Source organism: Pelodiscus sinensis, chromosome 27, assembly GCF_052426305.1.
Source record: "Pelodiscus sinensis isolate ZL-2025 chromosome 27, ASM5242630v1, whole genome shotgun sequence".
Classification (NCBI taxonomy): domain Eukaryota; kingdom Metazoa; phylum Chordata; order Testudines; family Trionychidae; genus Pelodiscus; species Pelodiscus sinensis.
The window spans coordinates 7,348,912-7,376,316 of record NC_143078.1 but is presented as its reverse complement, the minus strand read 5'-3'; the positions used below and the strand labels follow the sequence as shown (position 1 = coordinate 7,376,316).

The window sequence follows — 27,405 nt, the reverse complement described above, 5'->3', positions numbered from 1 at the left end:
ACCCAAAGGGGAGTACCGTGAACTGAAAATGATAACGGCCCACCATAAACCGGAGGAACCTCCTGTGGCCGGGCCTGATAGCCACATGGAAGTAGGCATCGTTTAGATCGAGAGTCGCGTACCAGTCGCCCATTTGTAGCACTGGGATGACCGAGGCTAAAGTCACCATTCTGAACTTGTGTTTTACCACCGCCTTGTTTAAGTATCGAAGGTCCAGGATAGGACGAACCCCCCCTTTTGGTTTTGGGACGACAAAATAACCGGAGTAGAACCCCTTGCCCCGCAGATGCTGGGGAACCCTTTCTATTGCTCCTTTTTCGAGGAGTGCCCCCACTTCCTGAAATAGGATGCGTTTGTAAGGGGTGTCCCTTATTAGGGACAGGGTAGGGGGTTTTGAAGGCGGTGGGCCCAGGAACGGGATAGAATAGCCCGAATGTACAATGTTCAGGACCCAGGCATCTGATGTTATTTGGGCCCATGCCTGGGCAAAACAGGAAAGCCGGGCCCCAAACGGATTAACAGGGGAGCGGTTGTGACCAACTGCGGAGCCGGTTGGACGTTCTGAGCTTCCGGAGGACCTGTCTCCGGTACCGGTGGCTGCGGTGCCGCAGGATCCTGTTGCGGCACTCGAAGGGAGGAGGTGGGTGCCCTAGACAGGGATGCAGAGGGGCAGGAATGGTGCCCTGAAGCCTCCGACCCCCTAGATGGTGGTGGCTATTTCTGCCACTGATGATAGGCCCAGAGGGTCCAAAAGGGCCACTGCGGACGAGGGGGCCACATCTGCTGTTTGTGGTCCCTCCGGTGCCTGGATCTGGACCTGTGGGTTGAGGAAGCTCCCGAAGACCCTGACCGCACCGACACCACGTCCGAATTTGAAGAGCAATCTGATTCAGGCCAAGGGGGAGCCAACGAGGAGTGAGGTGCAAACTTGGCCATCGACTCCGGCTTGCCCGCGTGGGCGCGGCGACGACATGCCATCTGAGGTACCGGGGGACTCATGTCTGGTGCCGTAAGGGCCGCTGATGACTGTGGCACGGGGGACCGAGACCCGGTGCGGCGAACTCCGCTGAAGCAGACAACTGTGGCACTGGGGTGCTCAAGCCCAGTGCTGTTTGCGTCGTCATTTGCGGCACCAAGGTGCTCAGGCTCGGTGTCGGTTGCGATGCCTGGAGTTGCGGCACCGGGGTGCCTAGGACTAGTGCCAAATGCACCGCATGCAGCTGCGGCACCGGGGTGCCCAGGCCCGGTGCCGGTTGCACCGACTGAAGCTGCGGCACCGGGGTGCCGATTGTGTGGCCAGCAGGTATGGCACCGAGGTGCTCAGGCTCGATGCCGACTGAGTCATGCCCGACTGGAACGGTACCAGGGTGCCCAAGCCCGGTACCAGGGTAGACCACTGGGTCGATGCTGGTGCCAATGACAGCACAGAGACGGACGCCGACTCCTGGGAGGCCACATGGCCATGGGGGTATGGCACCGGTACGGCCAAGCGGGGCTCTGACAACTTGGAGAGCAATGACCTGCCATGGCTCAAAGCTCCCTGAGAATGACGATTCGGCGTCGTGAAGGGTGCCGTAGTAGTAGCAGGAGCCTACTCCACCGGGGTTGGTCCCGACGCATAAGCCACTGTAGCATGCCGACCCTGGCCATGCAAGGGCGACGGCGGTGCCCTCCGAGCTTGCATCGTGGGCGACCTCGACCCGTCCGAGTCAACCGACAACGGTGGGGAGGTCATAAGGCTTATTGGGTCCTGCGTCGCTTTAACCGTGTCCAGCGTAGACGGGCGATGAGAGGGCAGGCAACCAGGGCTCACTAGACCCCCTCAGTGCCGACGGTGCCCCGGAGGCGAAACACGTACCGGTGAACTGCCGGTGCGGTTTACAGCCGACATCAGCTTCTTAGACGGAGACCTGCCCTGGGACTTCTTCACCCTCTTAGATGGTGGAGAGTGAGACCGGTGCTGGGATCATGACGTCGATGCCCAGTGCCTGTGTGCGGCCTCGCGCGTGGAGGCCGGTGCGCTGTGCACTGCAGGCTGATCCAGCGGTGCCCGTTGAAGCGCCGTCTCCATGAGGAGAAGCTTCAAGCGGGAAACTCTTTCTTTCCTCGTACGAGGCTTGAAAGACTTGCAGATTTTGCAGGCAATTGCCAAATGAGCCTCACCCAGACACTTAGGGGGAAGAGGAACTAAAAACAAAAAACCTAGCTATCTAACTACACAACTATTTACAATGTGAGAAACAGGAACCATTAACCATCTAAGCCTAACAGCTATAGAGAGAGAGAGATGCTCCAACGACTGACACAGCGGTAAGAAGGAACTGAGGTGGGGCAGCGCCACCCAGGGGACGCCCCGCCGGCGCTACGGATACCGCTAGGGAAAACGCTCCAGAAGACGTGGTGCACGCAGCGCGCACACCTACTTCGAATGGACATGAGCAACCACTCGAAGAACCCTGTCAATCACCACTCAGTAAATCCACAACCTCCATACCTGAATGCCGCCCCACTGCACCTCAACCCCTACATTCAGAGCTCCTGCCTCCATTTCTGCACCCAGACCACCCCCAACTAAGCTTTCTGTGCTTAAACGTCACACCAGCCCCATACCCTGTATCCACCCCGAATCCCCAAGCCATTGACCCAACTAGCTGAACCCAGGCCCCTCCTCCCCACTGCAGCCCCTCACAAGCAGACCCCTCTGCTGAGCTCAAACCACCATCACCTAGAAGCCCCTGCACCCACAATAAGCCTCCCTCCACATCTAGATCCACTCCATTGAGCTGCCTGCACCCACCACACAGAATCCTCTAACCACACACCTGGATCCCCCCCCACTCTTGGATCCTGCCAGGCTGAACCTGCCTGCCATACACCTGGCATGCCTGGTGCATAGGAGCAAGCCCAGGCCTTGTGCTGTGTCAGGGTCGGATGCAGTCTTATTGCTGAGTGTCCCCCGTGGGGTGGGACCTGGAAAGGCTGAAGGGCTATCTCCCATCTTCGTGCAGCCAGTGACCTGTGCTGTCCACTGCCATGCTGGAGCCTTTCCATTTATTCATCAACAAACATTTATAGAATTTTTTAAAAACTGTGCAGGATTTGTGAGCGCACAGAATCGATGATGGATTGGCGCAAGATGCGCTCAGGAAAAGGACTACAGCTAAACTTAATTCCTTCTTTGAGCAGATATGCCTCAACACTGAAGGCATCACTGAGCCTGTCCGCATCCAATGCCCAAGTAGTAAACTACACTTGGGTCACACTATTCCTTAGTATGTTTTTCATATCACCTCCCACCACACACACACACACACACACACACACACACACTTACTCTCCTGGAATGGTGCCTCCTCCTCCTCCTGCTCTTCTTCCTCACTGCCCACATCGTCCATAAGCATCTCTCGTTGCTTGGAAGCTGCTTTGGATGCTGCCTGCCGTTGCTGGCGCACGTTTTTGTGGTCTTCTTTCTCATCCTCACTGTCCTCTGAAATGTAAAATTCACCATGTTGCAACAAAGACTTATGACATACCATGTATTCCTGGCTTGCAATGGGGGATAACAGCAAATTAAAGGCCAAATCATTCCTGATAAAGCAGTACAACTGAGAAGCTTAATGGATAACTCAAAGCTGGTTAGGTGAGTGTGGTCAAGCACTCCCCATATTAAGTGCATCTTTTGATAGGGCTTAAACGCAAGATCCTAACCATTAACTATGAACCTAAGAACTAGGACACTTTTTCATAACAGAAACACTGCCCCAGGAACCTGCACCCACCCACTCCTAATACAGAACAGAGCGCTGCTGAGTGACATGTTCCTGAGATCCTTTGCAACGAAAGGTGCTCTATAAAATGTCAGATAGAAACATAAAAACAAATGTTAACAGCAAATGCTGTTGTATAGATTTCTTTGTACAATATGACCATTATGGTTCTCAAAATAATCAATGACCACTGACTCAAATTGTTCCACATAAGTGTGGCGCTCATAAGATATTTCTCGGATCTAGAACAGAATCTACTGGGAAATACTGTAGTAAGTTATTTTTAACGCTACTTGTTTCCCTCCAGCTGACACATTTAGGCTGTGGAAAAAAACAAGTCTTCACTCTAAGTTTGTAAGCAAAAAGTCAGAGGCAGTTTATTCGAGCAATTGCAAGGGAAGACTGCAGTTGGACAGGGGTCCCTCCTTCCTTAGGCAGATCGTCAAAGAACAAGCAGTAAAGTATATATATCTTCCCGTTACATACATCAACGGCTAACGGTTATCTGTTTGTTTATACAAACTCCTTCCAGATCTCAAGGTTCCTGCCCAAGTCAGCATTCCATTCTTATCTCCTAAGAGATGGAAGCAGCATCTCTCCTGTGGTTAGGGCTAGGGCTAGCTTGAAACAAACCTGAGATGGCTATGCACAAATCCCCTTTTTCCTTTTCCCTGCTTCTACAAAGCTATAATAAAAATGTGGAAAAACAGAAGAATTGCAACACTAGTGGGGGGTGGGGGGAAATCAGGTCAGGGAACAGCTTCACGCAACAATCCTTGAGCTTCCCCCCTCCTCCCATGTAAGATGCACTTTCACAAAGCTTAGACATGAAAAACTGGGGGCATAGGACAGCAGGGGTTTACATACTTCTCATCTAGAAGTGGTATGCAGGGAAGAAAGCATACATAACTTGCAAGAGAGATGGAGCAGCAAAGAATGTATTTAGTTTCTAACTTCTGATTTTGCTTTCTGGATCTTTGGCAGTCAGTCACATTTAGGCCAAGTTGACACGAATTTCAAGGCAACAATCAAAACAGTTGTTGAACAGTGAGAAAGATCTTTGTTTTTGTCCTCTTTACCTGCAGCCCTTTTCCTGGATTTGGAGGCTCTCTTGTTCTTATCAGGTTTGGCTTTTTTTCCTTTTTTGCTTTTTTGAGAGCTCTCATAGTCACTGTCAGCTTTGCCATCGTCTGCTCCTAAGTCATCATCCTCGCTGCCGAAGTCTTCATCTAGGACAAAATGGTGACAAAATGAAGTCTCAAATTACCTCTGAAAAGGAATCATAAGATGCAGTGGACTAATACTCTTGGTCTCCCTGGCTGAAATTATATTATCCTTCTCACTATCTATGCACCAGAAAAGAAGAAAACCTGATAAGTCCAGGACTAGAAAGAGCAGGAAAATCAAAGCTAGCACCCATATTAAGGTGCAATGGCAGAGCTATGTATTATGAACATTACAATGAAGACATTAAAAGTGAAGGACTAGTGATGCTGACAGAAATAATGTTCCTAATACAAGGATAGTATTCCTAGAACAAGCCTACTTGGCTATGTTAGCAGCTGGGTTTACTACCTGGTGAGTGTGAATCGTCTTTCTTCGTCTTCACATCTTTTTCTTCTGAGTCCTCGCTGCAAAGAAGAGGAGGAGAGTGTTACCACTATTTTAGAGGTTGGATCTGCAGAACTGAGTTAGCCTGTGGTAGGTAGGTGAACCAGTACTTTTTTTTTTTAATTATTTTTAAAAGGCTGACACCTGATGCTTCAGAATCTAAGCTCTCATTTAGAAAAAAAACATCTAGTCATTATGGCTGTAAAAATAACCACCTTCAAATTGTGAACCAAGTGTAAAATGGCCGAAACAGCTCTGAGAAATGAGCTGCACAGTTCAGCTCAATTAATCGTTAACTCTGAAATCTAAAGCTACTACTACTGTAATTAGCTAGAAGCAACAGCAGCATGGAGTGAAGTGATTTTCCTTCCTGTGACTTGCTTGTCTCTGTAAGGCAATAGTGGACAGTCTGAAGCCCATTGGGGTACTGTGTGTGGCCTGTGAGACATTTTGTTTACGTTGCCCACATGCAGCGTTGCTAGATTCCACTGGTTTTCATCCTTACTTTAGTAATACTGATTTGAAAAAAACTAACAGGCACATAAAGCAAGCTACGTGCACATTGTAAGAGCCATGTGTTCCCCCTGCATCCAAAGTGCTGTTATGATTCAATCAGCACAGCTTGCAAATTCTAGGTACACAAGCACTATTAGCAAAACTACCCTATCCCAGGAGACCATCTTGGTTATGACAATCTTGCGGCCCACTGTGATGGAGAGCCACTCATGTAGTACACTCACTTATCTAGGTTGCCAGTTACTGGTGTAAAGCTAAGACAGCCATCCCAGCCTAGAAGTAAAGAGTTATGGACTGATGAAAACACAAGTTAATGCCAGCCATGGTGAAAAATACACTCCAGACTATAGAAGGGCCTTCTTGCCAATGGAAAGAGTGGATAAAAAATTGCAGAACTAACTCCAGATAAGAAATCTGAAGCATGTTTTGATTTGAATAAGCTAGTTTGTTTACAAGTTCAAATCTTGTAGGAATAATGATTAATTTTATTTGCCACTCACTGACAAGGAACACAACTAATGGCTCTTATAATCATTTAGGTACTTTCAGATCTGCTTCTCTCAAATCATATCATCTGAAAGTGGCTGTAAATATCTAGATCCAGGGAACATTTGGGAGTAATTCCTAGAAAGCAATCTTGGCCTCCAATATTTCTGAGTTACTGGAACATGTAAGTAGCACACACACAGCAGCATAACTATACTGCATCCCCCAAGCAAAGCATAAAATGAAAACCACCCAAACCAAGACTGCATGTGGACACACACCACTATCCACTAAATTCCTACAACTGATGGCAGCTTTCCTTCTCACGGCCACAAAATGTAAAAGGACCCCACTGAAAACACGACCTGCATCCTACCTAAGACAAAAAAGACAATAGGCCTAGGTTACACATTTAAAGCTAGATCAATTGAGCTACATGGCTCAGGCTGTGAAAAATGTTTGCACCTTCCTTGTGCAGCTTAACTTAACCTCACAGGGACTGGAGATGTAACTAGGTAAATATAAGAATGTCTCCATTTATCTAGCTACCACTTCTAGGAGAGTGGAATTTGAAAAAACCTTTTGTTGACATAGGAAGCACCTACACTACATCACTGCAGCTGCACCACTACAGCAGAGACATGGCACGAGTCTCTACAATAAACCCAAGGCAGTCTTCACCAAGAAGCATCTGATAAACCTGTGATTTCCAAGACGAATCTTCAGTTTGAAAATAGTCAATGGACATTTAAAAAAATATCATATAACCAGTCATGGTAAGCCAACTGATGTCTTTGTGATGGCTCCTTTCGGTTTATGGCAGATGTGAAGAAAATTTTTTGTCCTGTCTTGACAGGTGCAGGCAATTTTTCGATAGATCTTCACTTAAAGAGGTGTCTCCCTTTACATTTGTGAGCAACATCAGTAATCAAAGTAAGGCATTTTGTTTTAGAAATGGACTGAATGTCAGACAAACTATGAAAGTGGAGAATTAGTAAGTCATGCCTACTGCTAATGCTTCTTGTCCTGCTAAGAATAATTTAAGGGCTTTTTCCATCAGATCCAACAACTAATGTAAAGCACTATAAAACTATGGAGACACTGAAATATATCACGCTGATAATCCACCTGCTTTTGTGCTATGCCAAATTTCTTAGGTCATACTATCCTACTTGCTCCTGTTCTAGTTGCCTAGCTCCAGAAAGTGATTTTAATGCTGAAGCACTAGTGACATGTGTCTTATGCCTGGCTTCACTACCTGTTTGAATGAGGAAAAAGCATCTCAGTATCCAATCTCATTATGCAGGCTTGGTCAGCAACAGTCCTGTCATTTTAGAAAGCTTACAGAGACTATGCATCCTACCCGCAATTATGTGTGTAATGACCTGGCTCCTTCAATGCTTTTAAATGTTTCAACTCAGCACAGATTCAGTACCTAGAGTGCTCTCCACAGACCCTAGATTTCTGTGAACTCCACAGACCCTAGATATCTAAAGCGAACTATTTGCCATAACTAGAGTTCAGTGGATGACTCTTTTGCTCTGAAGTAGATGAGCTTCTCCAATGCTCATTTGGTTAGCTCCATCTATTGGCCCAAGAGATGTAAGAACTCTATGCCTACAATAAGATATGCTGTTATACAACATGGAGTCTGCCAGCATGTAGCAAAGATACGACATGTTTTTCTTGTGGGACATGTCTGCCCTTTTTACTTTCAGCAAGGAGACTACAGTATCTATCAAGCCTTCAGGATTTAGAAGTAAAAGTCCCCAAATCCACATTAATACCATTCCTTAGAGAGCAGACTACATTCAGTCAGTCACGTGAAAGGGCCAATTTACATACAACACAGTGACAAATTACACGTGAAGGGTAGAAAAATGTCAAATAAGAGGAGGGGGGAGCAAAAGTACTACACTTATAGATCAAGCCACATAAATAAAATCTGTAAGACTGGCAGCTGAAGTCATGGCTCCTATCTAGTCTAGGGATGTACATTGTGGTTAATTGACTACTTGATTAGTGGATAAGGGGGGGAACCACAGAGCCACAGCAGGGTTAGCTCCCAAACTTGGAGCTAAATCTGCTTCGGCTCAGCCTTTTAAAGGTATTTAAAAAGAGGTTTAAAAAGTAGGGCTGTCAAGCAATTAAAAAAGTGAATTACGATTAGTCTTGTTGTAAAACAATAAGAGGACTCCAGTGACCCCAGGCTCCGTGTTGCGCTGCCCCTCTGAAACACTGCCACTGCATTTCAAAGGGACAGCGCAACGGCTCAGTGCAGCATTGCACCTTTGAAATGCCCTGGCAGCGTTTCAAAGGGGGCAGTGCCACAGAAACATCTGTGATTAACATGTTAAAAAAAATTAACGTGTTAATTGTGCTCTGCATTAACATGCATCAATTGACAGCCCTATTAAAAAGCAAAGGCACAGCATCTGGGACCAGGCACGAACCAGGAATCAGCTCATTCCCCGCTCCCATCAGGTTCCCTGCTGCACCTCTACCTCTTTTGTGCTCCCCACCCCCGCTGGAGACCGTGCTGGGGAGGGCGGGGGGGAGAAGGAGGAAGGAGAGAGGGACGACTGGCTTTTAAGCCAGCTCCCCCCAGCACTGGCCCCTGCTCTGGCCTCTTGCTGTACGGGGGGAACTAATCAAGTCATATGCTTATCGGGTAGTCAACTAGTCACTTACATCCATAATCTAGACACTCAAATGCAAAAGTTTAGAAGTCTTGACCCCCATATAAGAGACCAGAGAAAACAGAATGAGGCCACATGTATGGTTAACAAGTACTGGAAGGTTTGTAATCCTTCTACTAGGATACTATTTAACTGGAGTTGCCTATATACCCTAAGCTTAAAATAAATGAGCTTTAGATGTAAGGTTAGGGGACTGTTCCAGGACTAGCATTTCTTCACTCTTTCCAGAACCACTTCAAACGCCTCACCATACCAGCTAGTGTTGAAGGCTTCAGTGAAATAAAGTATACAAGACTTACAATCATTGTGAATTACATGGTACATCTAGTGTTGGGCTATCAGAAGTAACAGAAACAACTTCTTACCTGTCCTCCTGAGAATTCTTCCCAGGCCGCCTCTTATTTTTAGCCTCTCGGGGAGATGAACGCATTTTTTTAGCTGGAGGGGCCGAATCTCTTCCATAATCTTCATCTGGACAGTACAGTGGAGGAAATGGTTTTGAAAAGAAGTAAACTATTTGCTGTAACTTCCAACAATCTAAATAGCCAAGAGTACTACCTCTTCAAGTAGGCCATAAAGTTACCAATTCACACCATTTTAAAAGAGAACAGATCAGCACCCTGTCAAAAACCCAAATCTTCGAAACTTCAATCCAACTTCACTGAAGCATTATATTCAACCTGTATATCTGCGAAATGCATAATAAGCTACACAAATTTAAGATGCAGAAATCATAGTAAATACAATTAATCAGAATTTTATGAAGAATCAGAGCCATACCGTTTTATATTCAGAATTATATATAAATCCATTAAAATTTGCACCTATTTCTTATATTAGGTGTTCTTTTATTCCAAAAAATCCTCCCACTCTGTAGATAGTTAAGAACCCTGTGTTCTTGTGATGACAAAATTAAGTGTAAGGTCTTTCACAAAATCATTTTAAGTACCAATTTATGCACAACATTTAAAGAATACTATCAATAGTACTGCAGTTAAGAACTGGACAAACTTTAATAACAGTTTCTACTAAGCATCAATATAACTAGGCATGCTAGCGTATAGTAATTTAAACGATCAATCGATAAGTCTAGGCTTATCAGTTAATCCAAATGACTACACACAATGCCCTCCTCCCCTCCACTGTATCAGAGGCAGCAGTGCGGGGGGGAAGGAGGAGGGAAGAGAAGGACGCTCCACCCAGGAGCTTATACATGCTCTCAGCATGTGCTGGTTCCCACAGAGCTCCCTGCCCCGCTCTGCTGCCTCCCACAGAAGAAGCATTATGGAGGGCAGGTAGGAGCCAACTTGTGGGGGAGAGCCAGCTTAGAAGCCAGCTCCCCACAAGTGCCAGATCCCAGTGCCTCACCTGCTCCTCCCTCACGCTGGTGCTTGCCTCTGATAGAAAGGCAGCAGCACAAAGTATGAGGACAGGCAGGAGCCAGTACATGCAGGAAGCCAGCTTGCTATGCCTATTGGCTCACATAGAGCTGCCTCCCTCACCCTTAGCTGCACTGAAGCCTCTCTATCTGTGGGTACATCTACACTACAGCGCTAATTCGAACTAAGCTAATTCAAACTAACGCGTCTAGAACTAAAAACTAGTTCAAATTAGCGTTTTGCTAATTCGAACTAGCATGTCCACATTAAGTGGACCCTGAACCGGGCTTAAGGATGGCCGAAAGCAGTGCCGGCAGGGCATCACAGGAGGACTTAGAGCGTGGAGATGCTGTCTCAGGCTAGCCGAGGGCTGCACTTAAAGGGACCCGACCCCCACCCCGGACAGACAGTTCTCAGGGGTGCCCTGCTTGCAAACCAGTCCTGGCTTGGAGTGCCCGGAGTACCCACACTGGGCACATCACAGCACTCGGCCATCAGACCGGCTGCACTTGCCGCAGGAGAGCTTCCACACCCAGACGCCCGCAGAGCCAGCCCAGTCCTCCCCATCGGGGGCTCGTGCCCCATTCCTCCCTCACCTCCTTCCACTTACCCTTCCCTAGCCCCTTTTCTTGATGTACAATATAAAGGACAATTGTGTTCAAAAATGGAATCTGTCTTGATTGAACAAAACTGGGGGAGACTGGGAAAAGGATGTGGGAGAGGGGAAGAGAGAGGGTGGGAGAGGGGAGGGCAACTACAATGATCAGGGGTTGGGAACAGGTCCCATATGAAGAGAGGCCAAAGAGACTGGGACCTTTCAGCTTAGAAAAGAGGAGACGGAGGGGGGACAGGATAGAGGTCTCTAAAAGCAGGAGTTGGGTGGAGAGGGTGCATACAGAAAAGTTCTTCATTAGTTCCCATAAAGAAGGACTAGAGGACACCAAAGGAAAGGAATGGGTAGCAGGCTTCAAACTAGTAACAGAAAGTTGTTCTTCACAAAGCAAAGAGTCAACCTGTGGAACTCCTTGCTGCAGGAGGCTGTGAAGGCTAGAACTAGAACAGAGTTTAAAGGGATGTGAGATCAAGTGATGGAGGTTGGGTCCATGGAGTGCTATTAGCCAGGGGGTAGGAGTGGTGTCCCTGCCCAAGGTTTGTGGAAGGCTGGAGAGGGATGGCACGAGACAAATGGCTTGGTCACTGTCTTCGGTCCATCCCCTCCAGGGTCCCTAGGGTTGGCCGCTGTTGGCAGACAGGCTACTGGGCTAGATGGACCTTTGGTCTGACCCAGGACAGCCATTGTAAGCTCAGGGCTCAGGGTCAGGGGTCTCAGTGGACCCCCCTTGATTTTCATGCACACCTGCTCCTGGGTGGCCAGGCTGGCAGCTCTCCTGCTCTAGATGGCCACTTTCCTGTGCCTAGTGCGGAGATCGTGGACGAGGTCCACGATGTCCGCACTAGCCCAGGCGGGTGCCCGCCTCTTGCGGTCCCGGGCAAGCTCCCGGGAGCCGCCAGCCTGGTCCCAGGAAGAGGGGGAGGGCTGGGGGGCATCGTGCCAGGTGCAGGGTCTGCTGGCTGGGTGCTGGCAGGCTTGCACGTGGCACGGGCACTGTAGCCAGCCCGTGCCCCTTTAAGGGGTCCGGGGCCGGGAGGGGGGCAATAGAGTTTCCCTGGTGTTGGCCAGAGTGGCCACCAGGGAAACCTGGGGAGGGCTAGCCTCCCACTAGTTCAAATTAAGGGGCTACACACCCCTTAATTCGAACTAGCTAGTTCGGACTAGGCTTAATCCTCGTAAAATGAGGTTTTCCTAGTTCGAACTAAGCGCTCCGCTAGTTCGAATTAAGTTCGAACTAGCGGAGCGCTAGTGTAGCGCCTATGAAAGTTAGTTCGAACTAACATCCGTTAGTTCGAACTAACTCTGTAGTGTAGACATACCCGGAGGCAGTAGCGTGGAGTGGAGAGGAGGGGGGAGCCAGGAGCTTGCAGCTCTCTGTATATGCTGGCTCTGCAGAGCTGTCTGCCTTCCTTGCAGCAAGGGGAAGAACGGGCAGGTAGGCGATACCTGGTGCTCAACGGGGGCCTGCTTAAAAAGCTGATTCCCCCACCAGCACTGATGGAGAGGGGAAGAGGAATACTAGGAGCAGCCTCTGACTGCTGGGAGCTTGGGCCCCTTCGGACAAGGACTGCTGCCTCTATAAGAGGCAGCAGTGCAGGCTGGCAGCCAGTTTGTGCAGGGAGCCTATTTTTAAAACTGCACCCCTCACGGACCAGCTCTGCCTATTGCCCCACACTGCTGCCTCTGATGCAGAGGCCACAGATTGGAGTGGCAGGCACCTCCTCGGGAGAGGGCTGGGAGCACACTAGCTGCTGACCTCATCTCCGGGGAAGTATTTTAGTAACCGTATAACTGCTAAAAATTGTTGCGACTACATGATTACTAAAATACACTATATCTAACATCCCTAAATATAACCAAAATTAGCAGACAGCAGCAGCAGGTCTACTTTCCAAGAAAATAAAACATTATCCATATGGCTTCCAAAAATATCAAATTAACATGAATATGCAAATAACTAAAAAAAGATGATTCACAGAAAAAACCCGTTTGCTAGGATCAATTATATAAACTAATAAATTGACTGAGGTAAAGTACATGGCAGTAATTTCAGGAATATTCTGCCAACTACAAACCAAGAAAAGCTTTTAGGAGTTATAGTACAAGCATTAAAATAAGATTTTTTTTACTACATTAAAAATATTGAGCTACACATTTACATTTTCAAACCCATAAAAATTCATAGCCATGTTGAAGTAAAATTTCATAATTTTTTTCTGATAAGACCAAAATAAGTTTACCAGCATCATCTGATTCCTGAAACTGTGAATAATCGACCACCTTTCTGTTCCTGTTAAAAAAAAAAAAAAAAAGTGTAAAGTTTAACTAACTTATATTCTTGGAAAGACACGGTCTTCAAACTGAAAAGAAAAAAAAAGCATCACTCTTGTTTTCTGCTGTAGAATTCAAAGTCATTATCCATCAACACCTCCAAAGCGCAACAATTCCAAACACTCAGACATCTGTATTTTAACGTCCAGAAATGAACACAGGATCAATGCTCCAGCAACTTCCTGTGGAGCCATTAGGATTTAAGACTAAACAGATTTTCATTTAAACACACACACACACACACACACACACACACACACACACACACGCCGAAAGTCCCAGTTCCTACTAGAGACTGTGAACAGATGTCCATCACTTGGCTTTTTAAAGCACTACTGAATTTCTGAACAGTATTCTCAGTGCAGTTATACAAAGCCACCTTTATCTACGCACATATAGACCTTCGATAAAATATCTAGTGTTGTGTTGATGTAGTATATTCAGCTACAGTTCTTGAGAATCATCTTTAAAGCATGGGTAAATCTTTTTTTAAAAAGTAATGACACAAAATGATTGCTTAGAAATAGTATCAAAATCAGATTGACTTCAGGTGCAGATTGAGCAGGTGAACTGATATTTATGTCATACACATGCCGTTAATACAGGAGTCATTCAAGACCAGGAGAACTGCTTGTACAAGTTTTTCATAGGCAATTAGCTGCTCTTTACACAAAATTCAGTGACCTTCAACAAGACGAGGGAAAATTATTTTTTTAAACGAAGATAACAGTGACAATGCCTGTCATTTCACAATACTTTGACCTTTAAATTTGAAGCTTCTTCACAGAATAACCCTATAATCAAAATATTTGAATATACCAAGCAATCATATATAGCATTTTCGAGATTAAGAAGAGACTGAAATGGGAAAGACGACTACTTCCCAATTGTTCATTTCTTCTGGGATACATAAGAATGCCAGAAAGGTTAAAAAAAAAAAAAACACAGATCCCACCTATCCTTTACAGCTTCATAATGACTTAGAGAACGAGACAAGAATGAAAGCTGACCAGTTAAGAGTGAAAGTTGAGGAGTGTTGGGAAGCTGAGTCATGTTTAACATTCTGGATTCTCATGGTTAATATCAATTTCATTTCAGGGACTTGGAGCTGCAGCTCATGGAACCGTGGTAGCCTCCTCTGCCCCGGAGCCAGCAGCAGGCTAGATTAAGAAAAGGGCTTTAGAGGTTGCTGCCTGGGACACTTGTCTGAAGCCCCTGTGCTCTGGGCCAGCCCTTCCTGTGGGGTGGGGGTTAAAGGCAGCTATGCATGCCGCTGTTCCTCCTCCCCACACCAGGCTGCAGTCCTGTCACTGCAAATGCAGGGAGGTTCTGTCCTAGTGCTGCCCTCACCTGGAGGCTTTGCCCCAAAGCTTCCATTGGCCAGGAAATTCAGGGGAGCAGTGGGTAGCACAGGACTGCCTGCTCCTCCCCCAGCTAAGCACTCCATGTACCAAACCCTAAGCCCCCTCACAACCTAACACTCCTAGGCTCTGCACCCCAATCCAGAGCCTACTCAACCACCTTATCTCCCCCCCCTAAATCCCATAGCCCAACTTTGGGTCCCACCCACACCCTAACTCCCACCCACTGTTTAGCCCCACCCTGAAGCCCACTCCTGCACCTAACATGCCCCATCCCAGTCCCGCCCCCCCCGCCCAAGGCCAGAGCCCTCATCTCCTCCAATCCCCTTCTACACTCTGAAGCCCTCAGCCCCATCCCTACCACAGATCTTTCATATGCAGAATGAATTTTATGCTCACTAATATGAAAATTCTGTGTCCCATATCATCTCTATACTGGTGCATATAAAATTTGTTCCACGCATGAACATAAACAAAGAATCAAAGCGAACACGGCATCCAACCGATTTTCATTCTTGATGAGGTATTACTAGAGTCCTGTTAGCCCTATAAAACCTACACAGCTATGCAAATGCTCACTGGAATCTATTCAGGCTCATAAAAATAATATTGTTAATAAAGTTACAATTGCAGGGCCAGAATCTGACTTTGCTATCTAATACCAGTGATTAACTGAGATCATAGGTTAAGCAGCACCCATGGAAGTCCTCCTTTTAAATCTAAAAAAGCATAGGCTTTTCTATAACAATCACTGCAGTATCAGAAATCCAAAAGCTGTGAGGAACTTATCCTCAAATGCATTTATCATGTGGGTAGTTATCTCACTTTTAGAAATGGGAAAGTGAAGTACAAGACATTAAGTGACTTGCCCAATATTATATGGATTAGAAGAGTGCTGTGATCAGACTCAACCCTGCACCTGAACCCCAAACTCCCTCCCCCTCCTAAATTTGACAGAGCCACTAAATCAAACAGAACCACACAATGCCATTCACTTTCCAGAATGGAGTGACACTGAGATTAATACAATGCATTCTTGGTATGTCTTTTTGCTAGAAGGAAATCCTACTTTGACAACAGCTGTCAACTCCTTTAAATTCCTTCCAAGCTTTCTCAATTCATGGCTATTAAGAATAGCATAGAGAAAGAGGAAGTACCATAATTCAACTTCAACCCTACATTAACGTTCTCAAAAAAATACAATTCAAGAAGTGAGCAGTGAGACTTGTGCAAAGTTGAATCCAAAGCAACCAATAAGAGAATTTAAGTACAGATTCAATAAATGACACTGTTCACTCATCTGTAATCTGAAAGTTGTAAACATTTTAGAAGTGTGTATCTGTCCAAGAACTCCTCTTAAATGGTAAGAGGTAGGACCACCAAATTTGGGAAGCAGTTTCCTCTTGTCCTAACTGAAAACAAGGACAAGGTTTGGTTGTGCCACAAAAACTGGAAGTGCCGGGAACTGAACTGTTTTCCATAACATGGAAAGGGAGTGGCTGTTCAGACGGACACAATACTGAGAGTGGCCATTGGGGACAGTGAACCTGCAGGGGAGAGCTATATGCAAACTGATGACTGGGGGAAGCTGTACTACCAAGAGAGTGGCTAGCAGGGATGGGGCCACACTTTCTTGCCTGCCATTGGATCAATCCCTCCACCTTGGGAGGGCCTATGGGGAAGGAGAGAGCACCCCAGGTGGAGGGAAGGAGGGAGAAGAGCCTCCACTGTCTTGTGCCAGCAGCTACTCCCACCCCTTCCCTGAACCCCACTAGACCCCAAGACCCATGTCCTGAGCCCCTCACCCTCCCATCCTGATCCCTGTTCCCCCTCGCCCCCCATGTCCCTAGCCTCCCCTTATACCATCCCCCTGCCCTGAAGGACCCAGGCATTGCCAGGTAAGTCTTCCAGTGTGAATGTAACCATTGGCAGGATTCACTGAGGTCACACCACAAAAAACCTCAACTTCTAATTTCTGCTTCAATTATTAGCCTTCCTGGAGCCTAACTCAGCTTTTCTGCTGTGAAGTGGGAGAAGGAATTATATTTTTGAAGTACTTAAAGAGAAGCATGAGCACCAAATGAGACAAAGTTTCATCTGGAGTACATCCACTCATGCACACAAAATAAACACTTCCTCCTTAAAACAAAAACCGAGGGTAATTTTGCTGCACAGTCCATTAATTTCACAAGACAATTGTTTTCATGTCAGTGACCTACTGAACACAATGTAAATGGCCAGATAAGCACCTTGCAAGAAACAGGTAGTCATAAAGGGTTTCACCTGATTTAGTCACAATATTAAAATAATGTAATATACAGATTTAAAATGCAAATTACGTCAATTTCAAATAATGAAAACATTCTAAGCTTCTTTACTACTTCCAAGCATTATGCCCTACAGGTAGGGCTAGCAAGATGGTCCCTACTGTGCTCTCTCATTACTTAGTCTACAGCAATATTGATTTTTAGAGCAAGTGCGATAAAAATTGCTAGACAACTGTATAACATAGGCTGTTCTTTTCCGCCTTGCAGGACAAAAGAAAGAACAACTACAGAGACATAGGAAGACAGATACAGAAAGACAAGAAATTTCTGGAAAGAAGTTCTCAACATAAACATGTGCAAAAGGAGAAGCACACTCAAATATTCAACTATACTTGTTGTTTCTACAAGTTGAAGTTAAGCACAAACTGTTCAAGCCAGGTCTACACTAGGAATGTAAGCGAGTAGTGTAGTAGCCGACTATGAAATAAACCTAGGCTTACCAGGTAGTCAAGTCAACTTATCACATTCCACCCTTTGCTGCCTCTGTGTCAGAGGCAGAAAGGGGGATGGGAAACAGGAGCTGGGGGAGGGGAAGTGCAAACTGGTTTCTCCCCAGCACTGTGTCCGTGGTGCTGCTGGCGCCATCTTCCCCCCCTCCCCCCCCCCAATCCCCACTGCTGCCTATCAGAGACAACAGCACAGCACAGCACAGTTCAGTCCAGGCTTGTGCCAGGTCCAGGACCTACCCCCATTGCAGCTCTGCATTTTAAATGTAGTTGCTCTTACTACCTTTAAGCTGCAGCAGAGGTAGCTCCTGGACCTGGCACAAGCCAGGACTGAGCACCTTCCCTGATTGACTCATTGTATAGTTTATACAATAAGTCAGTTACCTAATCTCTTAAAATCCTTAGTCTACATTAGATAGGTCAACGTGTACACGACTACACGATCATCAGTTAATCCTGTCGTCTACACACATTTCCCTCCCCCTTGCTGCCGCTGTACCAGTATAGTATATTTTTAAGTATTGCTTGAGTAGTTGTATGCCATCTTCAGCAAAAAAGACACTCCCAAACTTAATATTAGTACATAAAAGCCACCATATTAGCAGATAAAAGCTCAAGATTGTGGCACACAGATAGCTTTCGAAGGAATGTTACAATTTTTTATCCCTGCTTTATATGAGGTGCTTAACCTCAAGGTCTCTGCCTAGCACTACAGTGACATATGAATTTGAAATTCAAATTTAAAGGAAAAAAATAAGCTTGGCTCCTGTCTGCTCAGCAAGTGCAGCGTGGGAGGAAGAGTAAATCCTGAAAAGCCAGCAACTGGCTACATTGCCTAGCAAACTGGTTAAATGAGTGCTGGTACAAACACTCTACTACCTCTCAGGTAATGCTTAACAGTGAGACTAATAAGGCAAATAATTAAAAAATATTACTTAATGTTCAACGAATACCATTATAAACAACAAAATAGTTCTAAAACCACAGGTAGCTTTTCACCATTTTATGCTACTGCCTTTTTGGATTCCATTCAGCTTGGACTGCTGAACAGAAGTGCGCTCAGTTTCACTTTCTGGTTCTCATCCAGTTGACAGGGAAGCTGTAGTTTGGTTTCAACACAGCACAGGGAAGCATTCCCATTTAAATCACCATTTTGTCATTTTAGGTCTAGAAATATTTCTAGACCTATCTGCTTGCCACATTCATATATAATGCTATATTTCTGGCCTTAACTAAACAGACTACATTAAATTTCTTGATTTTCAATGCTTATGCCTAACAAGTTATTTGCCTAAGACAACTCACTATTTGTGTAAGGGCTAGTCTATACTAGAATCGCTAGAGCAGTGCAGCTTTATTGGTGCAGCTGCACCACTTTGGCAATTCTAATGTAGACAGCCAATGGCCATCTGGCATAACTGCACTGCTGAGAGAGACAGTAGCTTTGTCAGCAGAAGCAGCTTTCTTGTCTACATGGCATTGTCCACACTGGCACCCAGATCTGCAATCCATGCCACCTGGAGCATGCGCGGCTTTTCACATGTTCCTAAGCAATTTAAGTTATTAAGGATGTAAAAACCAGCAAAATGGGGCTGCCGGTCACCCATTCACATCCCTATAAGTTATACTAATGTAAGTGCTAGTGCAAACAAGCCCTGAGTCTCTTTAAAAACTATTCTCTAACCAGACTGACAGCCTAGAGGTCTCCAGCTACAGAAGATGATCATTTAGGCCTTGACTTGGTGAAACAAGCCATCTAAGACTGGGCACTAATGGTAGTAACTGCAATTTTAGAGAAATGTCTGCCTTGCAGCTCCAAAAAAAAAAAAAAAAAAAACATTTAAGTGATTAATACAGCAACAGTTTAACCCAGTGATTCCCAATTTTATTTGGCCACAGAACCCTTTTAAACCTGAAAGAATTTTGCGGAACCCCTAATAAGTTTTCTATATGAAGCTGAAAAAATAGACGACAAATAAGTAAGGATAATAATAAACAAATGCTAAACAAGATCATGATATGTAGATTAATCTACAATCAGTCAATTTATGTGTGTCACGGTTAAATTTTTAAATACAAGAAATCACACGATTATACTGAAGTAAAGTATTAGCAAGAGCACTGCCTGCATACTCCCATAGCAACTGGTTTGACAGCTGAAGCTTCGACTTTGTCCGACGCAGCGCTAGTATATTCGTATTCGGTCACCCACATGATCCACGCTCCCTGAGAGTGAGTACAGGGATTTACAGTGGTATATAATAGGCAACTGCACCACTGACTGATTGCTTGTGCAGTGCTGAGTAGTGGCATCATCAGCCCCACTCTCTTGCTAAGCTGGCATTACACAGTTTTCAATAAAATTCATAAATGCTTAAATATTTTTTAAATCAAAATGTCATTGTAATGGAATTTTCTCATGGAACCCGTATTTTCACTTTTGGGAATATACACACCATTTGGGAAACACAGGTTTAAACAGTTGTGTGCACATCCTCCATTAAAGCCAGCTACCAACAAAAACTTTTTAGAAAACACTAGAAATATGATGAAGACACTAGGGGGATGCACCCACTGCTTGCTACACTCACCAACCCCCCCCCCCCTTCTGTGTGGCAGGAAAATTTTTATATAGAGAGAAAAGTACAATAAAGATAGCAGGTGGCTGAAAGTCAATTGTATTTGTCTGTTATTTTATGTATGTTGAAGTGACAATTCCAAGGAAAAAGGGAACAGGAAAGCTATAAATTCAAGCTTTCAAGAAGCACTCTTCCTTAATTTTCTTAAATTGCCCAGGTACAGAATTGGAGTTGCATAGTCACGCGTAAGCTTTGACATTAACACCTCTAACCAAGAGAATACTTCCCCTACCACTCTGGCAGGAGCATCACGGCACCACTCTAACAGTAAACATCTAAACCTGAGGGAGGGAAGAGAGGAGAACATCTACAGAGGGTGGCTTGCCTTGATACACCTCACAGGGCTCATCCTCTGATCACAGCAACAGGAGCCAGCACTAATGTTCCAGCCACACAGCCAATGGGAGTGATTGGGTGTGCCTGCAGGGGTGCTTCCCTGCAGCTTGCAGAGCTGTGATGAGACACCTGTGCTGCATAAGCACCCCCCACCCCACTCCTGCAGCCTCCCTCCCTCATCATCCCTCCCACTCCCATCTCTGCACTCTCCCTCCCATCAAGACCTTGTGCCCACAACCTGCTTCTGCACCCTCCCTTGTAGACCAGACCCAACTCCCACAACCTACACCTCCCATCCAGACTCTGCACCCCTATCCTCAGCAGATCCTTCCTGCACACTGAACCCTTCATTTTTGGCCTCACCCCAGAGCCTGGGACCCCCCCACACAAAATCCACTAGCTTTGGGTCCCCAGAAGAGTTAATTTAGTCCTGGGCCTCTGTACTCCCCAGCCTCACTCCTGTGGTGCTGGAGCTTGAGTCTCTTTCCTGTTTCTAAGTTCGGGGCCACATCAGTGAGGGTTTGGGGTTTCTTTGTTTTTGTTTCTCACTTGTCTGAGGTCCGATTGATTCTTCTGTGGATCTGCAGACCCTGAGCCCAAAAATGGTTTCCCTTCCCTGATCAGTAAAAGCCTTAGAGTAATATTCACCACTGAAGGTACTTGAAACTCAGATATAGGTCTAAAAATTAATGTTTTGTAAAATTCAAAGCTTTAGAGAATTTTTAATCAATGCATGTTTCTCTTTTAAAAGATCCTAGTTAAAACACTGGATTTAGAAACCTGCCTGCATAATTTTGTTCTACAAGATTTTTGATTGGTACAAAAGCACTGTAAGAGTGACAAGAAAAGTGAAACTGACAACTGAAAAGCAGAAGTGCAGTGAATTAAACTTTAACAAATTAGATTTTAAATACCCAAATGCATATAAGATTTAATACAAAGAAATACAAAAACTGTAATTTAAGAGTGCCTAAGATTTATACATTTTTATTTCAATTTACACATCAGAATAGATGATGACTAACAGAGAGGATGGTAATGGTTAACTGGTAAGCCTCACCCTGAGTCTCATCAATTACCGTTAGCCTGTGGCAGCCAGAAAAAGCTGCCATGGGCAGGAGGTTGCTCCAGCCCCACAGGGTCCAGTATGGGCAGAGAGGCAGATGGGGTGCGTGATTTAATTGGTTAGCTAATTAAACTGGATTTTACATCCCTAAGTTCAAACTTCCTCCACTATCCCCACACTGGTTATCCCCATATTGCATTTAGGTTGGTATTTTTTTAAACGGATACTTGTTCAACCAGAAATGAACAGAGACCATGCATTCATTTCATACAGGCCACTGAACATGTTCGTATTCCCATCATGGAGTTGACTTATCTCATGTCAGCAGTGATGGAAGCCTTTCCCCGTATCTCGCATTAATAATATCAGAAGAAGAGCTTTGCCCAAACTTGAATGCTTGTCTTTCACCAACAGAAGCCGATCCCTTAATAGGTATTACTTAATCCCCACACCATCTCATTAACAGTACAGTAACACTCGTATCCTCATGTAAACCATATTTTGAAACCAATGGCTTTAAAATTATATGCAGAGTTTTCCAATTAACTAATACCAGAGGAGGATGTGTTGAATATATTTGCAGTTGAAAATTTCTTCCATTTTTCAAATACATGTTATAACCAACCAGACTGTGGACTGCTGGCTCCAATTTTGGAATACTCTATTATCACACAACTCTACTGAAGATCAGTGCTAAAGCAAGTTCCATCTTTTACTACTGTGTATGGTTTCTTTTTTTGGGGGGGGGGTTATAGTTATAATAAAGAATTATGAATTATAAAAACTTTAGAAGCCATACTTCAAAAATACGCACGTACCCTACCTGTAGTAAGGTTCCAAGTCGTTATCTGAATGTATACTAAAAATCACACTGAGCAGCAAAGTAGCATCAACACTGTATTCCAGAATGGAGGCACTGTCATTCAAGTTCAGACCACTATCCATCTAGTTACAGCAGTCTGCCTTGCAAAAGGTAGAAGTGGATGCTTCAAACATTATTAATGTAGCTGGGCCACTAAATGTTTCATAGAAAAAGAGAAAAAACCATCTGAACCCCTGAGCAATTATTTTCAGACCTGACCTATGAGATATAATCATCCTTATGTACAAATTATTGGTCAAAATACACTGGAGACCAGAAAGCTAAGATTAGTTTTCAACTACCAGTGTACTAAATGCCTCCCCACCTGGGGACATTTAGCAAAGTAGTCCAATTTTCTAAAAATATTTGCCAAATTTGAACCCCAACTTTAAAACACATAATGAACGTCTACCATTCATATTATGTTATTCTAAAATAAAAGTCAAGCTAATTAATATTACAACCTTCTTCTGAAAACAAATTGTCCATGTTTTAAGCTTAAAAAGACAACCTGTAATTTCAAGTTCTCTCTCACTCTGTATTTATAGGCAGGCTACAATCATGCACATTAGAAAATTTTACAGCATTTCACATTTGCAACCTTATCACAATCCAGCATTGTAGTTCATACTCCCTAGAAACTCTTGGCTATCAGAACCCAGGTCCAACACCATTAAAATAGGTGGAGGCATCACCACCTACCTTCTTTTGAAGTGGGAAGAAAGAATAACTAGAGCCCAACTTCACTGTTCCCTCATCCCCGACCTACCATTTAATGACTAGTCTCTCAGCAATTGAGAACGATATAGAATAAACGGAGTGCGTTTAAATTCCGCTCTCCGCCCCTCCCAAGTAGGCAGCTCCTCCTAACTCCTCCCCCAAATGCGGGGCAAATTGGCGGCAGCACTGCCTAGCGAAACTGAGTCGGAGCCCATCAAAACCTCCCCGTGCCGTGGTCATTACGGTATATCACATGCCTGTCCCTCGCCCCAGAAAAACGTAGAGCATCGCCTCTCACTTTTCCAGGAGAGCTGCAGCATGGCACGCTGCATGCCTCTCCCCGAAAGTATTACATATATCACCGTACACCCATGCGCTCGGATTGCTTCCCCATAAAGTGGGTCACGGCAATGCCGCCAACGTTCACCCTTCACCCCCTTCCCCCCGCCCCCAACGACATGGGGGGCAGCTTGCTGCACGCCCGCTCTCCCGCCCAGTAAGCGCATTGCCCTGCCCTCCTCCGCCCAATAAGCTTGCAGCAAGGCGCGTTCTCCCCCCCCCCCGGCGTGCAAGGAGGCCTGATCCACGCCGCCGCCCCCTCCACTACAAGCACGCTGTCGGCACGCAACTACCCCCGTCCTGTGCAAAAGCGCGCTCGAGGCGCACACACCCACGAGGAGCGCTGCAGCTGCAGCCTTCCCCCCCCCCCGGGGGGCAGAAGGGCAGGCCCACGCTCCTCCCCCCGAGCCAGCAGGCCCCTCCCCGTCCCCGCACAGGGCGCACAAGAGCACCACGCTGCAAGCGAGCTCGTAGCCCTTCCCCTCCCACGAGGGAGCAGCCTCCCCCCCCAGCCCCCCTCCCCGGCCTTCCAGGGTGCACAAGGGCACGCGGCAGAGATGGAACCCGCCCCCCTCCCCCACAGTGCGCAGCAACGCGCGTTACCTCCACACCCGGCTCCCCTGGCACGGCCCGCAGCAGGCCTGCCCGCCCCCGGCGCGGGCACAGGGGCAGGAGGCCTTGCCCCCCTCCCCCCGTCTCGCGCTCTCCCCGCACGTTGGAGGAGGCCCCCCCTCTCCCCCTCGCGCGCGCTAGCGCCCCGAGACTCACCTGACCGGCCTGGACATTTTCTCCGACCGGATCGGGGCCCGCGCCGGGCGCTGTCAGCCAAGAGGGAGGAACTAAAAACCGACGAGCCTCGCTCGGGTGACGGACCCGTCCCCTCCCCCCAGCCCGGGAGCGAGCGGGATCCCTGGGCCCAGAGCCGCGGGCCGCGCCGCCGGAGCCGCCTTTCCCTCAGCCGCCGGCAGCCTCGTTCCCGTCCCGGCCGGAAGGCGCTCCCCGTGCGCGCGCCCCTCTCTCTCCACCCCGTGTGGGTCCCCGCCACTCGCCGCGTTCTTCTCCCCCCCCCTCCCTGCAAAATGGTCGCGTTCGCCCAGCGGAGGATATGCGCCGAACGGAGAGGCGGCACAACCTAGCCTGCTGGCACCGCCTCCTTCGCTCATGGGGCGACGGCGCAGCCCGCCCCACGCTATTGGTCTGTTCGAACCATCACGGCGGGCTGGGCTCCACCCCTTCCTCCCCGCGGGGCAGAGGGGGGTGGAGAGGAGGACGCCCCACACTCAAGTTGCTATGAGAGAGAGCAGCCGATAACAGCCCGCGAGCCCAAGCCCGCATTGGTGGCGGTAGATTCGCCACGGGTCGCCCTGTCAGTGGAGCAGCCCAGCGGCGCGGCCTGGCCTCTCAGACCCACCCCCATCCCCATCGGGTGTATTCGGCCCCGGTTTTATTATTGGGGTGAGAGCTGAGACGGACCGGGAGATGGAGCCGGATCAGCAGATTCGCCACTCGGCCTGGCGTGGGTAGATTTTGGAGGGAAAATGCAGGCAGGGGCTGAGCCCCTCCCCACCCCTGCTATTCCCGTAGGTTAACCCCGCCAGCCCCCTACAGCTGCACGGTGCAAGCCCCTCAGCATTGCACAAGCCTTGAGCCCCCCTCAACCCCTGCCTCCTGCTCCCCAGAGCTACCCCTGGCTGCCCCATCACCAGCATCTCTCCCTGGCGGGTGGTAACACCACCGTCTAGTTCTCACGTAGCAGCCCGGTGACATGAAGCCATCGTGCCCGTTTTACCAGCCGGGGAAACTGAGGCACCAAGCAGGGCTGGGACTTGCACAGGCTCACTCAGCAATCCAGGGGCAGAGCTAGGAAGAAAACCTAGCACTCTGCTCAAGTCCCAGTGCTGCTTTTCTACCGCCTCGTCCCTTTCCTTCTGCCCGTGCCTTCGTACTACAACTTGCAGAGACATCAGTTTGTGTTGGAGGGGCTGGTGCATGCTACCATTGTTTTACATATTTAATAATATCAGGGTAACGGAGGCCCTACTAACTCACTGTAACTTGCTGTATATCTCCCATTCGCTGATCTCATCCCTGTGCTTCAGCTCTCTTTTCTCCTCACCTCTCCACCAACAGCACTGCTCCTGTTAGTGCCTGGCTATCTTTACATACCTCCTGTTGCATCCTATACCTATATCTCCTCCCAAGAGTAAGGAGTATGGAATGGTTGGAGCAATTGTCTAGGATGCCACAGATCCCAGTTCATTTCCTTTCTGTGCCATGGACTCCATGTGTGACTTTTAACAAGTCCCTTAGTCTCTCTGCATTTAAAATGCCAATAATAGTACTCCCGTATTTGTATGAGAATAAATAATTTTGGGAGGCGTTCACATGCTCCAGTACCTGGAGGGCTCTGACTGGCAGAAACTTTGGGTCTAGTAACACTGCCAGTGCAAAAATCTAGTTTACCAAAATCCATAAAAAGACCCCATCTTCCTAATTGTAAATTGACTATTTGATAATGAAATTATTTTAAGGAGTATGGAAATTCATGGTGGTTAACTTTTTTTCGCTACCAACTTCAAAACCATGCAACTTTTTAAGTTGACAGCATTCCTTTATACCTTCATCTCCCTCCACCCCTTCAAGCGACGCTCTTTAAATCAAAATGTCTACTGGATGGCCACATGAAATATAGCCAGGAGAATTTTTTCTCAGCACCTCACATTGCTGATTTGTATCCACAGTTTCATTCAAAATCAAAAGCCTCGGGCTACGTTTACACTGGCGTGATCTTGCGCAAAAACTCTAGTGCAAGAGTTCTTGTGTTAAAGTAGTTGCGCAAGAGAGCGCCTACATTGGCATGTGCTTTTTGCACAAGAGCATCCTTGCCAGTGTAGATGCTCTCTTGCGCAAGAAAGGTCTGATGGCCATTTTAACCATAGGGCTTTCTTGCGCAAGAAATTCACGTTGCCTTTCTACACTGGCCTCTTGCGCAAGAACAGTTGTGCAAAAGGGCTTATTCCTGAGCGGGAGCGTCACAGTTCTGGCGCAAGAAGCCCTGATTTCATACATTAGAACGTCAGTTTACTTGCGCAAGAACACGCGGCCAGTGTAGACAGGCAGCAAGTTTTTGTGCAAGAACAGCCGCTTTTGTGCAAGATCACGCCAGTGTAGATACAGCCTACGTGTATAACATTTTCCACTTGGAAAGCTGCAATTATATGAATTATGGTTTATTAAGGTCTCAGTGTTGCCCTCGTGGTCGGTAATATTTTCCTGAGAATAAGTGCAATGAAAATTAGGCAAAACACAGGAGTCCAGGCTGTATTTCAGTTGCAGGTGCTTGGTCATTTGAATCCAAAATAACTGGTGAAATTCAACAGCTGTAAATACTGTTCTGTTCAAAAGAGTATTGATGTAATCTAGTATCATGACTGTGTCATATCCACAGGTACTGCTGTCCAAGGATAAAATGGCTATGGGCCCCAAATGCAAACGGGGATGAAAAATGCTGTTTTCACTCTTGAGCTGTGGGTATATCAGCCAACTCATCTCCACCTATTTTGGTTCCGCTAAATACTACAATTTCCACTATAAGCTACTATCACCGCCTGTGAAGTATATAAGAAAACTATAGGTGAAGTTGCAAACTCCATGGACACAGCAGAGTCTGAGAGACTCAGGCTATGTCTACACTCACGGCTTCTTGCGAAAGTATGGCGGTTCTTGCACAAGAATCTGCAGAGCATCCACACTGCCCGCCCACTCTTGAACAAGGAAATCTACAGTACGGCATAGTAAGAGAGGGTTTCTTGTGCAAGAGCTATGCTCTTTTTTAACAGGTGTAAGCCCTCTTGCGCAGGAGCTTTTGCGCAAGAGGGCAGTGCGGAGGCATGCCAGGGATTTCTTG

The 27,405-nt window shown here is 46.7% G+C and overlaps 1 protein-coding gene across 1 annotated transcript in view; it reads right to left on the bottom strand.

Moving 5' to 3' along the window:
- Positions 1–24,600, bottom strand: part of NUCKS1 (nuclear casein kinase and cyclin dependent kinase substrate 1) — a 35,962-nt gene extending 11,362 nt beyond the window's left edge. The window contains exons 1-6 of the mRNA XM_075909925.2: positions 24,267–24,600; positions 13,312–13,361; positions 9,445–9,550; positions 5,343–5,398; positions 4,847–4,996; positions 3,335–3,487 (exon numbers count right to left, since the gene is read on the bottom strand). Coding sequence (XP_075766040.1) covers positions 3,335–3,487; positions 4,847–4,996; positions 5,343–5,398; positions 9,445–9,550; positions 13,312–13,361; positions 24,267–24,283 — 532 coding nt within the window. The 5' untranslated portion in view covers positions 24,284–24,600. The remainder of the gene's footprint in view (positions 1–3,334; positions 3,488–4,846; positions 4,997–5,342; positions 5,399–9,444; positions 9,551–13,311; positions 13,362–24,266) is intronic.
- Positions 24,601–27,405: the final 2,805 nt, after the last annotated feature.